At 32.8% G+C, this 22,245-nt stretch overlaps 2 protein-coding genes across 4 annotated transcripts; one reads left to right on the top strand and one right to left on the bottom strand.

The window, feature by feature from the left end:
* The first annotated feature begins 3,837 nt into the window (after window positions 1-3,837).
* On the top strand, window positions 3,838-8,806 carry LOC11435591 (uncharacterized). The gene is made up of 6 exons (XM_039834596.1): window positions 3,838-4,230; window positions 5,780-5,873; window positions 7,254-7,291; window positions 7,388-7,523; window positions 8,183-8,606; window positions 8,647-8,806. The coding sequence occupies exons 1-5, from the start codon at window positions 3,892-3,894 to the stop codon at window positions 8,593-8,595; spliced, it is 1,020 nt and encodes a 339-aa protein (XP_039690530.1). The 5' UTR covers window positions 3,838-3,891; the 3' UTR covers window positions 8,596-8,606; window positions 8,647-8,806.
* A 3,048-nt stretch (window positions 8,807-11,854) lies between these two features.
* Window positions 11,855-15,494, bottom strand: LOC11431666 (transcription factor TGA2.3). 3 transcript variants are annotated; one of them, XM_013598484.3, is made up of 11 exons: window positions 15,262-15,494; window positions 15,064-15,167; window positions 14,887-14,966; window positions 14,104-14,331; window positions 13,744-13,803; window positions 13,601-13,660; window positions 13,416-13,481; window positions 13,265-13,316; window positions 12,845-13,116; window positions 12,327-12,575; window positions 11,855-12,164 (listed from the first exon to the last, which is right to left on the bottom strand). In XM_013598484.3, the coding sequence occupies exons 1-11, from the start codon at window positions 15,324-15,326 to the stop codon at window positions 12,018-12,020; spliced, it is 1,383 nt and encodes a 460-aa protein (XP_013453938.1). In that variant the 5' UTR covers window positions 15,327-15,494; the 3' UTR covers window positions 11,855-12,017. The 3 variants fall into 3 exon arrangements, with proteins under 3 accessions (XP_013453938.1, XP_003614511.2, XP_039690030.1); XM_003614463.3 differs by having other exon boundaries at window positions 13,404-13,481; window positions 15,262-15,489; XM_039834096.1 differs by lacking the exons at window positions 14,887-14,966; window positions 15,064-15,167; window positions 15,262-15,494 and adding an exon at window positions 14,458-14,825 and having other exon boundaries at window positions 13,404-13,481.
* Between the last annotated feature and the right edge of the window lie 6,751 nt (window positions 15,495-22,245).

Raw genomic sequence — 22,245 nt, 5'->3', positions numbered from 1 at the left:
TGCCACACCAAAAAACACCTATGCGGCAAAACATAGCCTGCTGCTCTAACAACAAACTAAAGCCCGCAGGCAGCCCCAGCAAAAAAGCTACCAGCCCCTGCAAACGGCCAAACAGCAGTGGTTGCAACAGCAGAAACGACGGCTGCAACCCAACACCAGAAAACAGAACCGCAACAGTCTCAGAACCGTAACAGCAGCACCTGCAGAGACCGCACCAAAAACCAGAAAACAGCAGACAGCAACAACCGTAGTAGCAGTGGACAGCACCAAAAGTTCATTCATCAAATTTATATGTTTCTATCTATTTGATTACCTAACCATTTGTTTTTTGAATGTTTGATATTTTTTCCAAAGGGTTGCAGACAGTTCGTTTTGCAAAGAGGGAGGAGGTCATTCACACTTTTTTCTCAGCTATAGTTCCGGGAGGCAAAGTTTTTAAGTCAAAAATATAGACAATGCAGTTCGTGTATATTACCTGGGAACCTAAGTACGGCATACAGTGTGGTTCAAAAGTGCACGGCATACGGTGTGGTTCAATTGTTAACTATTCATAATTTCCAAAGGTATTGACATGCAATTGACTGAATTCAAAAGCTCTAGGATTTAAGTATCCATTGTCACAGCGGATGTTAAATCCATTAGCTTGCTTGGGTCTTGCATCATGACCGAATGCATTTGGACAGTGAAGTTGCTGAGGAGTACATTGGAGGAACTAGGTTAAATATTTGTGAGAGATATTTATGAAGCAGTCTAAGTTAGATGATTGTTGAGCTGAGTTTGCTCTATGTCTGTTCCTTTGCTTGTATTAGGAGTGGCTTTTCACTGTTCGTTGGGAATTCGATCAACAGATGAGGGTTTTAACAAGTCGGTCTATGTGTTGTTATGTATGTCGAGTCATATTTTTCTGATAAATGCTTAACTGCAGAATTTGTGTGCATTGTGGCTGTGCTACTGGCAGTAAAAGAGTGGGGGAATTGTTTGTGGAGACACATTTTTCTATTTTCTGATCAGTTTGCTGGAGCTGGTTTTATGCAGAGGAGGATTTGGATTTTTGTCGCAATTTAAGCCGTGTTTTACAGTCATGTGTGACAGTAGTGGAGGTTTTCAACTTCTTTACTCTGATCCTCCAGCAATTGGAACTAGATTTTGATGCTCCAGTTGTGGTGCTCGGTGTTGGGTGTCGCCTGTAGCCAACATTTTTTCCTTTAACAAAATTTTATTTAAGATCAACAATATCTCAATAAAGATTAAATGAAGTAATTTTATTATCGATTGAAAAGGACATGTTAAACAAAATCGGCTACAATAATTTAACAAATAATGTTGCAAACAATGAATTCAAAAAGAAAAATTTTAATAAAAATATAACAACTTCACTAAAATATTACTATTAACTTTAAAAAAAACCCTCTTCTTTGAATTTGCTTAAGGCCTTGAGATATACTAACTCAACCATGTAAAAATTTACACCCTTCTGAAATTCTTGGATACGAGGATCATTCTTCTAAAATTTGGCTCTTTCGATAAGAAGCAATTCTACTAACCATGACTCTCATAACCTGTAGAAATCTTGCATTCTTCAAAATGTATCTTGAAAATTGAATATCACCTTTCCAACCTTCATAGTTTATAATTGTGCATGTCTTGAGGTGAGAAGAAACACATTCAGGAATCGAATTTGGGCTTTCCCAATCTTTTCTATATGTGTAATAGTTGCTGCTTCTCTGTCAAAGGAAGTCAAAATTAAAAATATATTAAACTAAATGGCAAAATTACACTTTTAGTCCCTTAACTTAATTTTAGGTAATAGTTTAGTTCTTTATCTTTTTTTCATTTCAATTTGATCCTTTTTGTCCATTTTCATATACATTTTCAAGCTTCAAATCTAATATTATTATGCAAACATAGATGAGGATCATAAATTTGAAGACTCAAGGACCATAAGAAAATAAAATCATGAATTTTAAGCTTAAAAATTCATATGAAAATGGACCAAATTAAAATGAAAAAAAGATAAGGACCAAACTGTTACCTAAAATTAAGTTAAGGAACTAAAAGTGTAATTTTCCGTAAACTAAATACATAAAAGAACTAAAAAAAAATCATATTAACTATATAGTGTGAACCTTTCTAATTAAAAGAATTTGAAGCTTGGGAGAATGTTGGAGCACTTTTGCTACATTATTCCAGCTATGGTCATAGTCCGAAAATAGTATTTCAAGGTGAATTAAGTTACAAAAAACAGGAAAGTCTTTGTAATAGGCATTGATGTTTTTGTTGTGATCAATCTCATCCATCTGCAACAAACAAAATATTAAAATGAACCTACAAGTAAAGTAAAAAACAATCCAGAAGTCCTAGCTCAACTGACAAAATGCCGAAATTGTTAGGCCGGATGCCATGACTGGGCTTTGCCATTTCGTCTATCTACCAAAAAAAAAAAAAAAAAAAGTAAAAAACATGCATGATGTTACATTGATACCTTTATTATGCGCAGAAACTCAACATTATAAATTGCCTTAAACGTAATATCAAATGGACTGATAGTAGCTCTAACCAAATTGGATAACGCTGTTTCAAACCCTCCTTCCGTAGCCTTGCGTATATCAATGGTGAGCAAATCCTCAAGAATAGGACACCCAGAAAGACACCTTTTCAAATCCATGGGATATACAAAATAAACAGAATTCAAATGTAGAGTTTTGAGAGATGGAAGATTAAAGGACAAAATTTGATCAGGCACAATTAACTGATTCAGTTTCAGAACCACAAGGTTTGGAAAGTTAAAAAGGATGTTTGTCAGATAATGAAATGTGAAATTTTTTTAGGAGGGGCACTTGGCGCTTTACATTTGGTTTGGAACTTTAAATTTTAATAAATAGTTTTTAAATGGGATGAAACAATTTAATATCATTAGAAGTTAAAAACTTTTCTTACACCCAGCTTAATAAGTGTTTTTTGTACTAGTGGGGGAAGAGAGTGTGATATGAGTGTCCTAATATTCATAGATGGACCGACCTACATGAACATTGACCTTCATTGCCCTTGAAAATCTTAGAAAGCCAATTTAAACTTTTGAGCGACTAGAATGATTTGCTTGTTATAAGAACCTTTTTGTGATTCTTTTTTGGTACCTGTTGTACTATAAAGAAAGAGGTGGTTAATTTTTTTTTTTTTTTTATGGTGATCGGAGTTTTAACCCCGGATCTTGTATATTTTATGCATTGTTCATACCAACTGAGCTAAGCTCACGAGGAAAAGAGGTGGTTAATTCAATATGGTTTAAATATGTCTTTAGTCCTTGCACTTTCATCAGATTTTGGCATTGGTCCCTACACTTTTTTTTTTGAATTGGTCCCTGCACTTTGTAAAAATATTGGTATTGGTCCCTCTGTTAAAAAAAACACAAAACTATTGGTATTGGTCCCAGCACTTTGTAAAAATATTGGTATTGGTCCCTGCACTTTGTAAAAATATTGATATTGGTGCCACGTGGCGTGAAATGATTGGGCCACGTGGCACTCCGTTGATTTTGTGTTTTTTTTTTTAACAGAAAGTTAACAGAGGGACCAATACCAATATTTTTACAAAGTGCAGGGACCAATGCCAAACAAAAAAAAGTGCAGGGAACAATGCCAAAATCTGATGAAAGTGCAGAGACCAATGACACATTTAAACCATTCAATATAACCATTTTAGTTTCTTCAAAACAAAAAAAAAAAAAAAAAAATTATTTTATTTGGAAAGCACAGTTAAATATAACCCATTTTTGCCGAATTTAGCCATAACTTAAGTTAGAATTACAAAAATGACATTCCACTTTAATCAACATTCTGTGGTTACATTACATTACACTGAATAACTTTGAATTGCAATGACCAAACAATAACGATGACATCAACAGCTTTGTCTCCAACATTGCTATGTTCATTCCATTCACCTTTGGCCTCAAAATCATCACTCTATCATCTCCAATGGCACATACCAAAACAGGTTCACAATCACTACCCTTTCAGCTCCATCAATTCACTCTCTTCTGCAAAACCACTCGTTCTTTCCAATTCCAGAAGAACCCACTTGTGCTCCGCAGGTCGACGCAAACCCACAGAGTTGGCCACATCCTCGTCGGATAAAGAGGGAGATGAGAATCTAAAGAGAGTTCTTCAAATTGGGTTGTGGGGTGCTGAGGCTGTCTATATTTTGTGGCTCTTCTTGCTTCCTTATGCTCCTGTAGGTACTCTTTCTTTTTGTTCTTATCTGTAGTTTGTGTTGGAATTGGATGTGCTTTCTTGAATTAATAACTGCTCATGTGGTTTCTTGTGTGTCATGTTACTAACCAGTGCCTGAGGGCAATGGTTAAGGATTTAAAAATAGAAATAATTTATATTTTGAAATGATGACATGTCGGTGTCTGTGTTAGTGCTTCATCATAGTTCTTATACGATATGATTTTCACTTTTGAATTTATAGACCGATTTTGTTACTTCTCCCATACATCAAAGAGTATTGGGGTGCATTTGGCTAAACTTTTTTTTAGGCCTAGAAGCTACTTTAAGACTAAAGCTAAAAGTATGAGCTTTAGAAATTACGTTAACTTGTTTAGTAATTATATTTATTTTATTATTTTGTATGTAAATTGAGTATCTTGCGTGCGCAACTTTGTAAACTAATCTCTCGGGTTTGTATTTTCTTAAGTAAAAAGGTGGTTGATAACATATTTTAATAAAAATTATTATGTTATTATGTGTTATCACAAATAAATAAAACATTCAAAAAAACGAAACATATTATAGAAGAAAAAAAAATTACTGGGATGTGAAAAGTGGTTGAGAAGTAACTCTCAACACCTTATTAAGTACTTTTTAATGCAATTTTTTTTTTAAATATATGTTTGGCCTGACTTCTCCATTTAAGGAGAATAGGAGGGAAAAAAAGTCGGGCCAAACGCACCCTTATACTGCTTCAGAAAAACCAACTTGACAATAACTCAAAAAGTGGTGCATAATTGAGGTCGAACTTTGGTGCTAGAGGGAATGCCTCGGACATGCACGAGTGCTGACATACTCTTTAATTCCTTAACCTAGACCATTGCTACTGTTAGGATATGCCAAAAAAGTACATTGCTTGAGAATTAAGGCTGATATAGTTTAAAAACACTCACTCTGCTCACCCCACTAAGGCACCTTTTAGTTAATGGAGAAATTGCAATGACTCGCATAGAACTCAACGTGGAAAATACCTCATAAGAACATTACTATGTACGGACTTGAGGTTTGAACCGTTTCCATGAACTATGAGATTAGAGTAATGCCTCTGATGCATTTGTGATAATCGTCTAGATAGCTGCTGAATCAAAAGCAACACTGTCACGATCAATAATATTAAAAGGAGAAACCTAAGGTCTCAGCAGGGGGATAGCAAGCACACCTAAACATCCTAAAAAAGGAGTAGTAAGGTTTCTGGTTTAATAAAGTAGTTAGACGAATGAAATTGTTGTGAGAGATAAAGGGTAATCTGTTAATGAGATAAGTGGCTGTTTCGAAAGCATGCTCCTGAAACTGGGGTGGAAGATAAACTTGTGATAGTATATAGAGAGGTTTACTTCAACCATATGATAATTGTTGCATTCAGCCATACCATCATGTAGTTAGCCAGGGGACAAATTGATCTATGAGCAATGCCTTGATCAACTTGATGTTTTGAAAAAGGTTAAAATTCACCCCGATAAGTTTGCATAGCTTTGATTTTGATATATGATTGTTTTCTTGAATTTTGATAGGGAGATCCTGTATGGGCTATAAGTTCAGACACAGTCAACTCTCTTGTGGGTCTTTCTCTCAATTTCTTTTTCATCTTGCCGTTCGTGAATCTTGGTATGTTGTCCTATTTCTCTTTACACCTAATCAATAATGTTTAAGTTGATTTCGTTTGTTTTCAGCACCGAGCATTCAATTGTCAGCTAGAAAAAACTGACACGCTCGTGATTTTACCTTTTCTTCCACTATTTTCGTATTTGTCAATAGAGCGGTTTTTTTTTTCACCATGTTTCTATTTTTTTATCCTATTCCTTTGGCGAAAATACTGAGAGCGGAATCATATTTTAGAAATGTACTCCCGGTTTGTTCAATAGGATTCTTTTTCTTTGATTTTGTTAAGTGTTATGATAGTAGGGTAGGATAGAGTAGAACCTGTAAAGGTAGGATTAAATCAATTATATTAGTTTGTAGTTCTGGAGACTCAATTTAGTAAAGGGGGGCTTCTATGGTGCAGTCAGAAAACTGATTTTTTTGGAAAAGTTATTTTGTTTAGCCAATAGTATAACTGCAGTCATGTCAGCTAGTGTCCTGCTGGTGGACCACTCTAAAACTAAACTTTACCTTATTACAAATCAGTCCTCATACAAAATATTAAGGGGAATTTCAATTTTAGTGCACAAATGAGAATCTATGTTTAATTTTGATTTAATCAGGGACACAATTGCAATAAGTAAAGATATAATGACACACCTTATGGGCAAATGTCCAATACACCATATAATATGACGTGACATGGATTAAATACATAATGCTCAATGATTGGCCATTTAACTTCACCAGAAAAGTCATTTTCATGACTTCACCATAGAATTTTCCTTTAGTAAATAGAGGGACATAGTATACCTGAATTACCCAAGTAGAAGACTAAACTCGGTCCTTAATTGCTTGAGAAATTAGCTCTCAACCTGGTGAATTTATAACAATACGTGTACAATTTGAATTCATAGATGATTTGAATACCTTAATTTCTTGAGAAAATAGATACAGGAAAAATGAAAAAAGAGGAAATGGAATTTACATAGAGGGAATAAGAAAAGTTTATACAAACAGAAATAAGGTAAGAAAAGTCTCAACACTGTCCGTTACATGTGTGCATATATATCAGACAAACGAGCGCACGCATGGTAAGAGTCTGTGCTTGATATTCTAGCTCTACATTCGATCTAGTGACCATGTTCTGCATCTTGCTTTTTCAAGATATAAGATTTTCTTCATGATAACACAATAACCAGAAGTTTACCCTCTATCATTTGGTCATCCAGCTAAATCCCAATTTGTATATGTGATGCTCCAATTAATATAATCCTTTAACAAACTTATTAAACTTGTTATGATTTTTTTGAGAATTATGGGGAATATATACACTGTTCTGGTTTTTGAAGAAAATTATTGCTTTGCACTTCAATGATTTCTGTTTTGACGGTTTTGGCAGAGTAGTTGGCATTCGTCTGATTGATGCCCCAGTTCTTCATCCTGTAAGTGTCACTGTACATGTAACATATGATTTGGTACCACATACACTCCATTTGATGAAACAATTTCCCTGATGTTGGACATTTTTCTTGCTTCAGATGTCAGAAGGACTATTCAACTTTGTGATTGGATGGACATTCATGTTTGCCCCCTTACTGTTCACAGATCGTAAGAGAGATAGATACAAGGGGTCTCTTGATGTACTATGGGGACTACAAATGTTCCTCACAAATAGTACGTTTCGTATAACTCTTTTGCTCGACTAGTCTTTTGATTGCCTACATAGAAGAGTATATTTCTAGCAACAAAAAGGTCTATCGTCTATAAGTGCTTTAATCTCAACTTACTTTTCCTTAATATTTTCTGTGTTCCCAAACAGCGATGCTATAGTAAAACGGAATTTTAACGAATTGCTATTGTTCTGCAATACGCAATTTAATGCAAAGTATTGTCAAATAGAGGCTATAGCATTGTATCCTCTGAAGCATGGATATGCGTACGGTGCTTATAGTACTCCCTTTCTTCATAATCCCATTTCGAATGAAATTTGCTGTTTTCTCATATATTAACATAATAAATATAATACTATTAACGTATTTAAGTTTCTTTGTTGTTGTAACTCAACAAAATTTTGATTTTTAAACTTTTATAGTGATGTTTTGTTGTGAATTGAACAATTTAGCTCTCTCATGTTACATTATAGAATAAAACTCTCATTTTGTAACTTTTATAAAAAAAACCATATCTCGTACCCGGTACTGTACCTGCATCATAGATTGTAGTATAGCGGAATTTGAGCAAAAACTTTTTTCCGTGATTCTCGATTGACAACATGATATGTGATGACGTAATGTAATTATATCACATGTCATAACTTCTCTTTGTGATGACAGCATTTTTGATCCCATACATGGCTATCCGAATGAATAATGCTGATGATGACAATGCTCCAATCAAAAATTCAAAATTGGGTTCTATTATGACAACTGGTGCTCCTCTTGTTGGACTTATTGGTGGGGGCATATGTCTCATATCTCTATTGTGGGCTCTTTTTGGTCGAATGGATGCAAATTTTGGTGGCATAGTAGACAGATGGGAGTACTTGGTTGGTTATCTTGGTTCAGAAAGGCTGGCTTACGCCTTCATATGGGATATATCTCTGTATACAATTTTTCAGCCTTGGTTGATTGGTGACAACCTACAGAATGTTCAGCAAAATAAGGTTGCAGTAGTGAAGTATCTTAGATATGTGCCGGTTGTTGGCTTAATGGCTTATCTTCTTTGCTTGGAGCCTAAAGAGGGATAACGTTTGGGTCGACTGATTTCTTACTTTACTTTGCACTAGAAAGGGCGTTGTACTATGTAGTAATAACTGATCTCTCTGAACATTTTTGAGAAACCAAACAGTTTCATGTATCGATTTCTCGACAGGGATAGTTGTGTTAAAGATTCGTCAAGAATCCCCGGATGAGGGGTTTGTTTGGACAATTCATTTATTCCGTCTTAAATATTTGTCATTTATTATCTTCATAATAACTAAAAGATTTACCAGATTAAATGTATCATTCAAAGAAAAAGATTGTAATTAAGCGCGTAGAGAATGTTGCTTAAAGCAACACAACCATGCTGTTTCTGCTGCCTTGAAGAACTCTCTGTTTATATAAGTATGAAAGATGGCACTTAAGTCAAATACTAGTAAAACATCGGCTTAGGCTACGGTAGGAGACCTCAATGGATCTCCTACCGTAGGTGACTACATTTTTTATTTTTTTTTGGTTTCTAAAATGCTTTTTAGCCATTGGATTTGGAAAGAAGTTTTCAATGGCATAGATCTTTAGACATGTTGACCCACTAGCAATGTATATTACTCCCTTCGTCCCATGTTAAATGATCTAGTTGACTTAGACACACGTACCAATGCATATGTTTTATCTTTGATATCTTCAATTTTCTATTAAAAAAAATTATGAAAACTTAATATTTTAAAAATATTCATCGAGATGATTCCAACAACATCTTACATGATATTATTTATCTTTGTGAATTAGTAGAAAAATATGGTCAAAGTATATTAAGTCAATAATGTATATTGTCAACTAGGTCATTTATTGAGGGACGGAGGGAGTATAATGTTTAATTTTTGTCTTTAATAAAGTAATGAGTAAATAGTCAATTTCCCCCCTGAAATTGTAAGTTTCATCAATTACCCCCTGAAATTTCACAATGTTAGTTAATTTACCCCCTCCGTCAAATTTTTATGTTAGTGAACATGACGTTTTGCAAATATCCCCCTGAAGTTTTGCACTTATGTGCAAAATGCCCCCCAAACTTAAAAATTTATATTATTTTTTTCTTAAAAACAAACAATTAATAGTTAAATATTAAGGTTAACTATTAATTTTGTAGTTTGGAAAAACCACATACATATATACATCAAATTATTTTTAAAGTTACATGTGATTAATATATTACTGATGACCTGCAACAACAGATAACTAATACTGGCTTGACCTACAAATACAAGTTATAAGACCAATATAAAAAATAAAAAATAAAACTTGTAAATGCATGTCCTACCATACATGACTCATAAGGGTCGCCTACCTCAAACGGCGCCGTAAAACATCATGGTAGTCTTTACCAACATACGAGGATCATGTTTACTCAATGGACATTGTTTATTATTCAGTTCAAGTACTCATGAAACATTACGCTCTCTAAGCAGAATCACATGTTTTCAAAAAATACAGTGACCTACCTACAATCCAAGTACTCTGGAACTGTAGAAGAAGACCAGACAAATGTAACACCCTTGTCCTGGATTTGCTGGTATTTAGGCCTTATTTGCGTCCGTGAATAGTATGGCTAAGAGTTTTATAGAGTTTTAGATGCTTAGACTATGGTTTAGAGATGCTTTCTCCTGACCTAATTGATTAGGTTATTAGTCATAATCAAAACTCAAAAGTGAATTGGACAAGCATCTAAAGAAATGAGCTGAAGAAACAGTTGCTAGCCTTCAACAAGAGACTTGGCACACCAAAAAACAACTTCCACACCATACCACTTTATCTAACCTCTAGGACATATGGGATAGCTTCATATTTTAATCCTTTAGAAAACCTAGCCTATAAATGATGGTGATTGTTCAATAAACCCCTCAAATTTCTCACAATTTTAGAAGAAAGGTTACGACCCGATTGGGTTTTACTCACAAAAATGTCCATCGGCAGTTGCAACCCGGCTAGTTGAGAGGTTTGACAGGCTTATCAAACAAACTCCATAAATGATTTCAAAACAGTCGAAGTCCGTTCTCGTTTATAATCCTTGTATTCCGCTATTTGGTGATTATCCTTTCAAAATTAAGTAATCGGAGCAGCAATGCACCTTCCTCTACTATTGTGATTCCAATTTTTTTTTGGTGGGGCGCATCATACCAATGTAATAGTGCAACGCACAAGAAGAAGACATGTAGTAAACTACTATAGTGAATTTAGATTAAGGATGAGGTTAGATTACTCCTCTTACTTTTTAAAAATGGTAGTTTTGCAATTGATTTGTGAACAAGATTATGTGTTTATTATTCCTTTACGTGATTAAAAACGGATTAAGCTACTTACTAAATTATTTTATGGATGATTAATTGTTTAGGTGGAAATGTTTAATCAATTACAGGTTTTTTTTTTTGTTTTGCTGTTGAATCAATTACATGTTTGTTAGTTGTTTATGTTATATCTACAAGTTTTTTTTGTTTTGCTGTTGAATCAAATTACATGTTTGTTAGTTGTTTATGTTATATCTACAAGTTTTTTTTTGTTTTGCTGTTGAATCAGTACATATTTGTTAATTGTTTATGTTAATTTTAATTGATCAAATGCAAGGCAGTATATGACTATGTTAACTAAATGACGAAAACGTAGCAATCTTAAATTCAGGTGACCGAATGTGTTTCACACTACTACGGAATCAAACCAAACATATTACATGCCAACTATAAGGCATGGATATGGACACAAATAGCAGACATGATACAGACACGCCGACACTCCTAATAATTTGAAAAAATCACATAATTCAATGGTTATGTATCTGTATCGTGTCAATGTGAGATATGAGGAGTGTCTACGCTTTATAGCATACCAATAATATTAATATGTCATAACAGTTGAATTTTCTAGATCAAACAGAACTAGCAGTACATAAAGTCAAGGAGTAAACATTCATTCATGAAATTTCCAGAACACATTTTTCTAATTTCCATAACACATTGTGAAATTGCGACATTATGGAAGTAATTAGTAAATTACTATGAAGTATTGAAGTTGTGCAGATATGCAATGTAGTTGAAAAAAGAGTCATGTCTATTTTGCAAATTTACCTAATAGTTGTTAGTGAAGGAGTAAAATTGATGTTCATTTATGCTATGAACTTTGACAGAAAACACAAGAAGTAATTGGAACCCTAAACTTTCAATATAGCAGCTTGAATGTGCATTAATATACAAAATATCTCGACGGTTAAAAATATGTGCCACTAACCTATCTTCTAAGGAAAATTAGATCAGTAGCTACCAGTGATAAGGTTTCTTCTCAGTATAAGAGATTATAACAGATTATTAATGACTGAGTTTCTATCACAAAGTTAACATAAACAACCAATTAATATGGAGGAAACATAGAAAATGCACCATAGCTAGATCTTGATGATTATATTAATAATGTAAGTCCACCGCTACTCCCTTGGGCGTGCCAACCATAACGAACTAAGTGCTCGTAGTCTTGAAATGTAATCATTTCTGACAAGGAGAGCCCTTGCAGTCTGACGTGTCGTCAAAATTCTTTGCAACTGTTGCAGAGTTTCTTGCTTCAAGAGGTCAGCCTAAAAACAAGCATGACAACAATATTTATAAACTTTTGAAAACGATAAAACCATGTGTTTGAACTACTTGGCGGAGAAGGGAAGGGAATACTGGAGTAGGAATACGGTGAAACAAAAAATTCACATGAAGACGGTAACTTAGGGTTTGAACATCTGTTTTACCTTATGAAGAAAATCCTCTAGGGATGCAAGCTTGTTCATTGCAAATGCCATCTGGCCCATGTAATCAGATACATTTCCAGAACCTGTACCGGATACTGAGGGGGTAGAGGAAAGTGTTTCTAAAAGAGATTGTTTCAATGCTTCCATGCCGTGAGATAAAGCATCCTCAGCCTGCTGAGTAGACTGCTGAAGACTACAAATTCCCATCAACTGATTTTCAGTTAACGGCTCGAGGTGGTTCTTTACTATCTGAATTATAAACGAAACGAATATGAGAGTCAACAAATTAAGAATAATTAATTATATGGTTCTACGCAAGTGATCAAGTTACTTGCAAATGAAGTATTGTTGAATTGACTATGAGGTGTTAGCTCAGCAATAAGAGCTTGACTTTATAACACAAGGGACAAGGTCCAAAATTCCTCGGAACAGTTGTAAAATAATCGTTAATGTCAATTTAATTAATAATAATTTCCTCATTCTCCAATTAAAAAACACACTATGAATTGGTCAGTCACCTTGAGAATTTCAGATGAACGAAATGCACCATGCCAAATAAAAAATCTTTCTACTGGTGTCTTCCACAACCCATAGAGCATGTGAAATACATCAGTCTTTGCCCCTATGCTCTTTAACCTAAATAACTCATTATGATGTGACATAACACCATCGACAAGCAGATGCAATTCATTATCACCCATTTGAGAATTTAACGCCGATCTTAGATCATTGAGCATACGTTGATGCTCGTCAACCCAATGGGTGTATTCCATGTCAAATGCTAGAGCACCTGAATGATCAATAAACATTATCACAATACAGTGGGCGTAATACAAGAATCAATTGTACATTGATGTATATGTAAATAATATATGCATCGTGCTTTATTCACACAAAAATAAATATACATGCATCACATGAAATAGCATTTTCATTACCATTTCCAACAGACGAATGACCTTGATCTCCAGGATTTGCAATAAACATGCCCTGCATTAAAATTCACAACCATGAGGAAAAAAATAACAGATTGTGCATAAACATCAACTGGAAATAGAAATCAACAACTTGATGCACCTGTTCACGTACTCGTTGAAGCTCTTGCTCTAATTGCATAAGCTTGACTCGACTGCTCTCCAGCTGCTGTACATATGCCTATTAAAACCAACATCCATATATACCATTAAAGCTTAACTATCCTTTGAATTCAGTAACGCCTTGGTCTACAACAAAAAGATAGATACATATGCGGTATTTCCATTGAGACCATTTACCTTCTTCCGTAACCGGCTTTTCCTTGCCGCCTCGCGATTCTGAGCAAGTCTGCGAAGGGTCTAGAAAAAAGAGCATCCAAATCAGGAACTAGATTAAAAATGTTAATACATGTTATAGCAAAGAAATAATCAAGAACAAAAACCTTGTGATCTTCAGCTCTGAACTTGGTCTGATTATTAGAGTGAGCGTTTCCTCCATTGGACTAACACAAAGTTTAAAAAACGATATCAGATGTCCGCAAAACACACACAACTCATCTAAAAGAAACATCTACACAAAATATCAAAAAGATACTTGTGTATCTCAATTCATGATGGTTCAAAAAAGACAATTAATATCGCATAACATGATATTCAACTTGATTAAAAATGAGGCAGATTTCTAACATAACACAAGCATGAATAAAACAAAACTAAAATGTAAATTGAGTAATTGTATTGTTTGTATCGGTAATGTAATCTGTAAAAAGCAAACATGTCTGAGAAATGGAGAGGTAACTCACTTGGTGTTTATCATCGGTATCGATATCAATATCAGTGGAAGTATCATCAGTCTGTTGGCTATTATTATCAGCCACGCCAGAATCAGCCCAATTCTCAACATGACAATTCCCCAAAGGCAAGGAAGCTATTCCCTTGTTGTACATCAGTTGGTGCTGCTGCTGGTGCTGCTGCAGCCCTGCATCCGAACACCCTGCACCATTTGAAGCAATCTCTGCAGACCCAACATTCTATGAAAACACAGATAAAGCTTAATCAGATGCAAAACCCAGTTTAACAAGTCCTTTTTCTTTAATAAAATTAGGGAAGGAGAAATTATTATTAATTAATAAAGTGGTATTATATGATCATTTTACAACTATCTCCGAGAGGGTTTTGAACATCGCTCCTTCAGCTTACAAGGCCAAACTCTAATGAAAATTACAGAATCAAGATAAATTCTTCCTGGTGTTAGGACTCCTTTTGGGTGTTTAAATTTTTTAAAGAACTAAGTGGTCTTATAGTCATTTTACAACCGTCTCCGAGGGGATTTGAACACGGTACCTTAAGGTTACGATGTCAAACTCTTTTCACCAAGGTAACACTAACACCTCAAGTGTAAAATAAATTTGTGGACTATTCTTTATCAGAAAATGAATTGTTACATTTTTCCACATGGGCTAAAATAAATTATGTTACGAACTACTCTCTCCGTCCCTGTATGTAAACATCTTTTACATCTAATAAAAAAATGTTTACATATAGGGAGGGAGTAAAAAGGTAAGAGAGAAAAGAAGATGATGAACCATGTTGATTGTTGTCCCATACTGCATGTTACTACCACCTATAACAACATTGTTCGACTTTACACTACTAAACATACAATCTGCAAAAAAAAAAAAAGTTTAGATTAGAAATAAACAAAATTATACTATACTATATAGTTTTTCTATACCAACACATGTAAAAGAAGAGAAAGTTACTTGAAGTTAAATCAACAACATCTTGTTGTGGAAAGAAAGGAGAAGAATGATGAAAGTCTCCAATATCAGAAAAACGCATTGTGTTTCTGTTTATGTCTTCTCCTCTGTTTGTTTCATCAAAAAACCAAAACAGCATGAAACCATTTTTATCACAAGAGAATGCAAAAACAAAAACAAAAAAACACTACACAAACATACCTAAGCAAGAAGGGTTGGTGGCAATAGAGTTGAGAGTTTGATTGAGCTGTTTTGAAGCTTTGCATAACTATTGATAATGTGTGTTAAGAATGTTTGTGTACTAAAACATAACACACATAATGTAAGAGAGGTTCTTGTTTCTGTCTTTACCAAAGCAGCAAAACCAAGAGAGAAGAATCAGAAGATTTATGAGAAGTGAAGGAAAATCTTAATGTATCTTAAAGAAGAGGATTGCGTATTGATTTGTATTAGTACTTTTCTTTTATTAATATTATATTTTGAACCTAGATTTTTTTGTGACAGTTACTAATACAAGGAATCGAGGATATATACGCCTAGGAAAAAGTGAGAAATATACCAGGAATAAAATAAGAATAAGAAGTGAAGTGATAGAATGATGTGATAATAATTGTTTAAAAATGACATGAATGAAAATGAAAAATGATGTTTGAAAGTTGAATTAAGACAACTTTTGTGACAGTTTTATTTTTTCTTTTTTTTTTTATTTATAAAAACAATAGATAAATAAAAATGAATAGAGATAATAAGTGTATGATGTAAATATGAAAGAAAAAGTTATCAATAATTATAATAAATAATCTATTACTTATATAAAAGTTAATATCCTATGAATTACCATTTTTACCCTCAAGAGGGGCAATTTGGTAATTCAATTATTCATTAACCTCACCTCAATATATATATATAAAGAAAAATCATTATATATATATATATATATATATTATATTCTATATTTTATTTTATATTATTTTCTTTTTTATTTTATATTTATTTTATAAGAATAAAAATAATTCTAAATTTAGTTGTTTCTAAACTGTCGTTGTGGGAGATTAAGACACTGTTTGACCCGACTTTCTTTCAACTTCTCTACATTTTTAAGGAGAAGTTAGGCCAAAATGTTTGATACGAGCCAAAATTAAACCACTCAAATTAAGTACTTACTAAAAAAAATATTTTTTTAATGCATAAAATTGAATGGAATGAGCTTTGGTCAAAAGTTGTGGAATGCTATCTCAAAAAACTACTTGTCGACAATTTATTTTACAAGCACCTCTCTTAAACTCATGTTGGAAACCTTTTCCTTTATTTTTTTAATATTATATTTCAATATGTTTTTTTTCTTCCGTTTAATTTTATTTTATTTTTTGAACCGTTCTATTTAATTTTTTAAGGAGGTTCTATTTAATTTTATTATCTTTTTTTCAAGGGAATTTTATTATCTTTTTATCACTCATATATTTAATTTCAATATAGTTTAATCATCACAACCACACAAATATTTTTATTCACGTTATCTTTTTAATGATACCAAATATTTTTATTTCCTATCTTCAACCTCACAAATATATCCACACACATTAGCATTTAGAGTAATATTTTATGTTCGTCTGTTTGTTTTTTTGTTACGCTAATGCCTATAATTTTTTTTAGCGTTGCATAATGCATATGATTATTTTTATAAAATTTTGATTTTATTAAAAATACAAGTATAGATGCCTAAAAAAATAATACTTATATATATTTTGCACCTTTATATTGTAATAAATTATACATATATTTTTCTTATTCAAAAAAACTAAACATGTATGTTTCAATGACAACAACAATTTAGCAAATATAATGTCAAATAATATAAATTCTTATCTTTTTGAAAGTCACCAAAAATATGGTATTCTTATAACGAAATTTGTTAATTTGTGTTAAGATACATACTGCATCACTATTGGAAAAATGACTAAATTCAATCCTGACCAATTTGGATGGCATTATAAGAGTTGCACCAAATATCCAAAGGAATCAAAGTCAAATGGTTCTAGCTATAGATGTACATGCGGACAGGATGTTGATGCTCCATTGACTAGGTTACATATTTAAAATTTCATGTGGTAGATTAGTGTTTTTTGTTTGGCACATTTATAATATGTCTTTGGATCTATCCATTTTATCAGATATAAGGTAGTTGTGCAAGTTGTTCATGATAGTCACAAGGCTAAATTTGTGTTCTGGGATAGTGAAGGTCTTCAGATTATTGGTATCACTACCCAAGCTCTTAGGAAGACTATGCAAGAGGTATCCCTAATTTAATTTTCATCTTATTTTCCGCATGGTTGATAGATATTATAACTTATGTAATTGTATTTATTTATGAAGGTCGATGAGGATGATCCTAAAATATACCAAAAACATCTATATAAACTACTCGGCCTTGAGTTTGTGTTACGTGTCAACCATCAGCCATACTATCATCAATCATTCGTTTTAGGTGTTTCCCGTGATCCTTTTGTCATCAAAAAAATTAAGTCTCATCTTCAGCCAGAGGAGCAACAACTTGATGAGGTTCTTTGTGTCTGTCGTGTTCTTTTTTTAATAATTGATTTGACTGTTTCTTTTTCTGTCACTTATATTTGGTTTTCATTTTATTATTGTAGAATGTTATCTATGATAATCCAACCCAGACATTCATTCTTGAGAAGAATAATGCTTCTGTTAAGTGCTCAGATTCCCTTAACATTCCCACGGTATAATAATTAAACACATTGAATTTCTCTGTGATTTGTTATTGTAATTATTAATATTATATTCATTTTAACCATGGAAATTTTATCCTTACTCTGACAACATTCCTTCTCTGCTTGTGGTGAAAATGATTTGGAATTGCACTCATGCAAAGCGTTCGTCCACTTAAAAATATCAAGATGACATTGCATCTGATGCCTATAATCCAACGCAATTGTCTTCCACTAAGTTGGCCAAACACATCATGAAGGAGTGATTGACCTTTTCTTTGTCTGCTTTTTTGAAAACATGTCATAGACTCTTGCAAAGTTATTTGACTTTCATATATAATTAGATTTTGAGATGTTAGTCAGGATCTCTAACTAGAAAATAACGGTTGTTTCCAAAATCTAATCTGATAAAGAAATCATGTATGTAAGTTGAACAACATTTTTTTTTAATTTTAAAGTTTTTTAGTATGTGAAACACATAAGATTGATCATAATTTATGATTTCTATTTCTACCTCTTTTAAAAAAAATAATTGGTTGAATATAGTCACCAATGAACAAGAACGGTTAAACTCTTATTTATAATTGGTTGTATAGGATGGAAAATATTAACTTTATCAGTGCATTATGTCACCCAATTGATTCGTCTATGATCTTAACCAATATTCTTAGAAAAATGCATCAACATTGTTGAAACAAATGAAAATTAACATCTCTGTAAAAAATTGCTAAAACATGTCGCATACATTTAAAGACAAAAATGTTAATAGCATTCCATGAAAACACATTTGTAGAAACAATGGTGTTACGAACTACATAATATAACTTTCATGCAATGACACCTAATTTTAATCATTGAAAAACATTAAAATGTTTACTATATAGTTGCACCAGTTTTTCTTGATCAGAGTGAAAGAGACACTTTTTATGCATCAAAGTTTTATAATGCTTTGTGTCAGCCCCTTAAAGAGTAGAATAAAAAGGTGCTACATCGCGCCGAGGGCATTTTCAGGACATGTCTTTGGCAAAATCGGAAGATTAGAATTCAAGCAATTATGCGTTTATAAGATTAGAATTCAGTTGCTCCAAGCAGTGGTTTGTACAAGACAACTACCCATACTTATAAGTTGTTTTTCCATATGAGGACCAAAGTGAGTGTTGTTGAGGGTCCCTTGCTTCCCATGTTTGGATTAACTTTGACTAATATAGTTGAGGTTAACCATCAAACCGTGGACAACGATTATTTGATTGGTTTGTTGTTTTCATAGAGTTATCTACGTATCTTCCTAATTTGCTTATTTTCCTTATGCTTCCCTTTGTTATTGTTCCTTTTTTGTTATGATTACCTCTTTCTTTTCTTAATCGTTTTTGTTGTTTAGATGGCATTGGCTTAATGACTGTAATATCGGAGGTAAGGGAGTATATTAAGGATGGGAAGATCACCAAGATGATTTTGCTTCAGCTAACTGATCGCATGTTGATATCTTATTTTATGAGGCATGTTAAGATTTATCTTCGTTTTGTTTATAGAAGGGAAGATCGTTTAAACTTCTGTTTGGTTTTTGTCACAAGTGGAAAATGTGAGATTGCTCTGTTTGGAGATTATGTGGATCACTTGAAACAACTCATGGCCAAAGTTGATGAAGGTTTGCATGTGCTGGATATGCAGTTCACAAAAGTGAAGATTTTCAGTGGTGTGTTTTTGGTCTATTTCTTCTAAACATTTTGAAAATTTAATGCATGAATATTCTTATAAGTTTTGTCATTGGTTGAATTTTTGTAGAGAATGGATCCCCGCAAAAAGTAGTGAATACTACCCGAATTATGATCAATCCGGATATATCAGAGGCTGCTGAATTTAAGAAAGGGTTAGTTATTTTATTTGGATTGTCGTGGTTTTTAATATATTTAATCAGATTCTGATACACATTAATTAAATATGTATGTGTTTCGTTTGTTTATGCCTCAATGTCTGCATATTGTATCAGTTTGGATGTTAATTCAATCGGAAGTAGCCCACTGTGCCGCTTATTGGTCTGAGGGGTAAACCATCGATAGATGAAGATTCCTTGCATCTCCATCCAAAGAAGTCTATTGCAGAACTAAAGGAAGTTAGGGTGAGTGATATGTTTATATTTTGTGGTACATGTTGATGGTATAGTTGAGGAATAGGAATGGTGGTACCCTTCTTTGATTGAAAAAAATTATCATTGTCATGGTGGTAAAATTACTATTTTAAACTTTAGTCCTTTGGCCGTCTGATACTAATCAATTTTTTTTTCTGAATAAATGTTTGACTTACATATTCATAGAGCTTCCAGAGGAGTTGAGTTAGGAAGTTTATACAGAGATAAATTGCACTAATAATATTGTAAGAAAGTTCAGGTTAATTATACAAAAAACATTACCAACAATTATATCTAATCAAATCTCAACTTATATAGGTGATAAGTGAAACTGTTTAGAAAGAAACTCGATGAAGTTCAAATTTATTTCTATACCCTTTACCTGCATTGGTTCCAATTAGTTTCAACTTAATTATGATCATGTTTTTCTGGTTTCATGAACAAAGTATATCCTCTTTTCATGAATCAAGACTTGGTAGAGCTTTCATAAATATTTTGGTAAATATTTCTTTTGGAATAATTTTTTTACAAGATACGTTATTCAACCCGTGCGAAGCACGGGTTTGTAACTAGTTGTATAAGGAAAGTTATAAATGGACATCCTAATATTCTTTTACACCTTGAGAGATAAAGAAAGAGTAGTATGTATGATAGCATGTAGTCTTATTTGTCCATATGCCTTTGGGCAGACCATTTAAACCCACATATAAAAATGTGTTTTATTTAAATATGTTAATGATGTGATAAAAGAAAAAATATGGTTCTATGTTTTTTGGGGAGCCAATGGGCACAGGTTCCATCTTGTTATTGACATAAGCATTGGTGTTATTAAATATTGTCTCACATCTTTAGGAAGGTAATTGTTGTGCTGATTTACTTGCTATTATAGGACACTCACTTCAGGGTACAATATGATTCTCAGTGTTGCCTCACGCTATTCAGAATGACTTCAATTTGGATTAGAGAGGGTTCCCTCACGCTAGGTTCCTGTAGTCATTTGTTTTTTTTTTTTTTTTTTGTTTATTGTTTTTTTTTTTAGGGTCGTGGTCTAGTCCTCCCTCTTATACTCTTTTTTTCCTTTTTTTAATAAAATTTTGTTGAGGTTGACGGCATAGGATGGGGGTTCTGCGGGGTGCCAACCTAGTTGGGATGTCGTTGATTCCCCTTGATGTCTGTCCAATCTTCTGCCTTAGAAAAAAAAGAGAGAGAGAGAGAGAGAGAGATGGAAAGAAAATATAGTATTAAATGGGTTTATGAGAAGTAGAAATGTCTACATATAATCATCTAATTCTAGGAAATGCTAATTAATATCTTTATAGCACTAGTTAAAGACCTTAAATGATAAATTTTTATAAAAATTTGTATAATCAGTTTATTGAAAATTAAAAATTTTGATATTTTTAAAAAATAATTACTTAATTTAAAATATTTAAAAAAGTGTACCATGAGCACTCATTAGCAAAACCAAACAAAACTATCCAATAATAAGACTTGTACTTTGCATTTTCTATTTTTGTCAACCATAATTTTGATTCTAGTTTATAGATCATACTAACTAGTAACGTCACAGGATTTGTTAAGAAAACTAAAAAGCTAAATCTTGTATTGAAAATAAATTATTTTACATTTTTAAGAGGTTGATTATACAAGTTGTAAGATAATTCTTTTTATTATATTTAATTTCTTAACAAATGTTTTTTGGCCTCATAAAAAAAATGTCTCATGAACACTTATTAGCATTTTTTCAATTTTTAAATTCTGCAATTTCAATATCTATTTTCTAAATTAAGCAATTCTAGTTAGTTTGCCAAACTATCATTTAGTAACTTTTATAAATCATACTACAAAGTATCACAAGAGTATCTTTAGTAGAAGTATCTAAGCGAGTTTGATAAACCATTCTTTATTTTTATTTTTTATTTTTTTTCTTATGGGAGGAACCATGGTGTGACAATGTGGGTAGAAAAACATATTGAAATAGCTTAAATAAATTATTGTCTCGTCAAATTAAAATTTGAGTGCAAATAAAAAAACATTAAAAAGTGAGTTTCATACAAGTTACTTAATTTGTCCATTATTTAAGCAAAATATGTTTAAAAGAGCAACCCGATGCACTAAAGTTGGCTCAGGGACAAAAGGGAAGGTAGAGAAAATAGAGAAACTCTCTAATATTCTCAAAGAAAAGATTATATTATTTGAATGCTTCAATGCTTGATGATCCAAAACACTAGGTGGTGAGCCTTATTTATACTACTTTAGCAAGACTCTCCATTACCAACTAGAAATATCTAGAAACAAAGAAAAGTCTAGAGATATGGATACTCTAGTACA

This window comes from Medicago truncatula, chromosome 5 (assembly GCF_003473485.1).
Source record: "Medicago truncatula cultivar Jemalong A17 chromosome 5, MtrunA17r5.0-ANR, whole genome shotgun sequence".
In the NCBI taxonomy this organism is placed as follows: domain Eukaryota; kingdom Viridiplantae; phylum Streptophyta; class Magnoliopsida; order Fabales; family Fabaceae; genus Medicago; species Medicago truncatula.
Note: the sequence above shows the minus strand (reverse complement) of the source record. Positions and strands in the feature narration are given on the sequence as shown.